At 38.3% G+C, this 1,733-nt stretch overlaps 1 protein-coding gene across 1 annotated transcript; it reads left to right on the top strand.

Annotated features, from left to right (window-relative positions):
* The first annotated feature begins 783 nt into the window (after nt 1–783).
* LOC109590559 (kelch domain-containing protein 3-like) lies at nt 784–1,710 on the top strand. Its single transcript, XM_020006460.1, has 3 exons — nt 784–955; nt 1,044–1,338; nt 1,385–1,710. Exons 1-3 carry the CDS (start codon nt 937–939, stop codon nt 1,659–1,661), a joined length of 591 nt encoding a protein of 196 aa, XP_019862019.1. The 5' UTR covers nt 784–936; the 3' UTR covers nt 1,662–1,710.
* Nucleotides 1,711–1,733: the final 23 nt, after the last annotated feature.

The raw sequence follows: 1,733 nt of genomic DNA, 5'->3' as shown, positions 1-1,733 counted from the left end.
ATTGAACTTTGCAATTATTAATCAAAGGTCAACCGTGTCCTACCTCTGGTCTATTTGCGTTACGTCTTGTTTATGAACGGAAGAATACGAAACTTAAATTAGTATACTATTATTGATAAATTTGGACCATGGCGAAAATTTTAACGTGACAAACTCAGATTGAGTTTCTAACAGTTAGATAAGAGAGAGGGGCTGTCTAAAGCATCTCTAAAGGCTGAAGAACTTAAAAGCAGTTTGATTTAAGACTCCTGTAGATTACTGAGTCCTCTCATTAAAAGAATTAAAATTGTGAGAGAAGCTTGATTAGAAGTTGTCACATTTTCTCAAAGTATTAGGACAGTTCATCCTTGTCACTTTTACTAGGTCATTTTGGTCAGTGGTGTTAAATAGTGGGTTTGCTCTGTTCAGACCACAGGATGGGGTCTGAATATGCATGCACGTTAAGAGCTGGATTGATTTTATTTCAGTAGTTTTATTTCAAATAGATGTTAATTGATGGAAGTTTGATTAAAAGTTTAGCTTGGTACTTTTTTTCAAAGTGACAGGATAGTTCATCCTTGTCTCTTTTACTGGGTTATTTTGGTTGTGTTAACTGGTGTGTTTGCTCTGTTCAGACCCCGGCCATGAGGCCGGGGTCTGAATATGCATAATGCATGCAGGCTAAGAGCTGGATTTATTATAATTTTAATCTACTTATCAAACAATGTGAATTGATGGCTCGCCCCCTCAATGTTTACATTCACCTAGTAGTTACTGCTAGTTATTTTTGAATAACTACTCAAGAATACTGAAAATAACCTGAATGTGACTCTTCAATTCTACGCGGTGATGAAGCAGACCCTATAGCCAGTAGGACACTCTCTTCTAAGTATTATCTACTCTTGATGCCACACATTCATTATCTGACGTCATAGAAGGCCGTTACCTCCAATTAAAATGGCAGCCAAAGCAGCAGGTCAGTATTTTGTTTATACTTGATTATGACTCGTGTGTTGTTACTATTAGTGTATCATTCAGTTACTGTTACCTCTTGTTATTTATAGACTATCAACCAGTGAAGAGGGAGAATCACTCCACTGTACGGGTAGGAGACTACCTGTACATGTGGGGTGGGGCCCAGCCTGGTCTCCCTGAGGTACATAATAATGAAGAGAAGAAATCAATGTGTTCTGTGATGGAGGTGTGTCACCTAAGGACTGGTAGGTGGGAGCAGAAACCCACCACTGGTAACCCTCCACTGGGTGTTAGGGGCTATGCAGCTGCTACCATTGGAAGGGAAATATTTTATTTCGGAGGCCATTGTAATCATGATGACTGTTATCATAATAGTTTATACAGGTAAACATGATAGTTACTGATAAATATTATATAATATTTTATACAGTTTTAATGTTGATACCTTCAATTGGAAGGAACTCTCTCCTACTACATCTCATCATGGTCCTATGATGAAGCACCACTGTGGCATGATAGCAATAAAAGTGAACGGTGAGGACTATCTTGTTGTAATTGGAGGATGGGCACCATCTTTTGATAATACACCCAAACAACCTGGTGCCCAGTACAGTGAGGCTAAAGGAATAGCTTCTAGTCGGCAACGATGCAATGAGATCCATTTCTATAAACTCTCAACAGGTCAGAGCACATACAGTTTATATTAATATAATGAAGTATTGTTATTTGGTGGTTCTCCACTCAGACTGGTTGCATTGAGAATTGTTTGCTTGTTTTTT

This window comes from Amphimedon queenslandica, unplaced genomic scaffold, assembly GCF_000090795.2.
Source record: "Amphimedon queenslandica unplaced genomic scaffold, v1.1 AMPQUscaffold_9852, whole genome shotgun sequence".
NCBI classification, from domain to species: domain Eukaryota; kingdom Metazoa; phylum Porifera; class Demospongiae; order Haplosclerida; family Niphatidae; genus Amphimedon; species Amphimedon queenslandica.
This window is presented reverse-complemented; position numbering and strand designations above follow the sequence as displayed.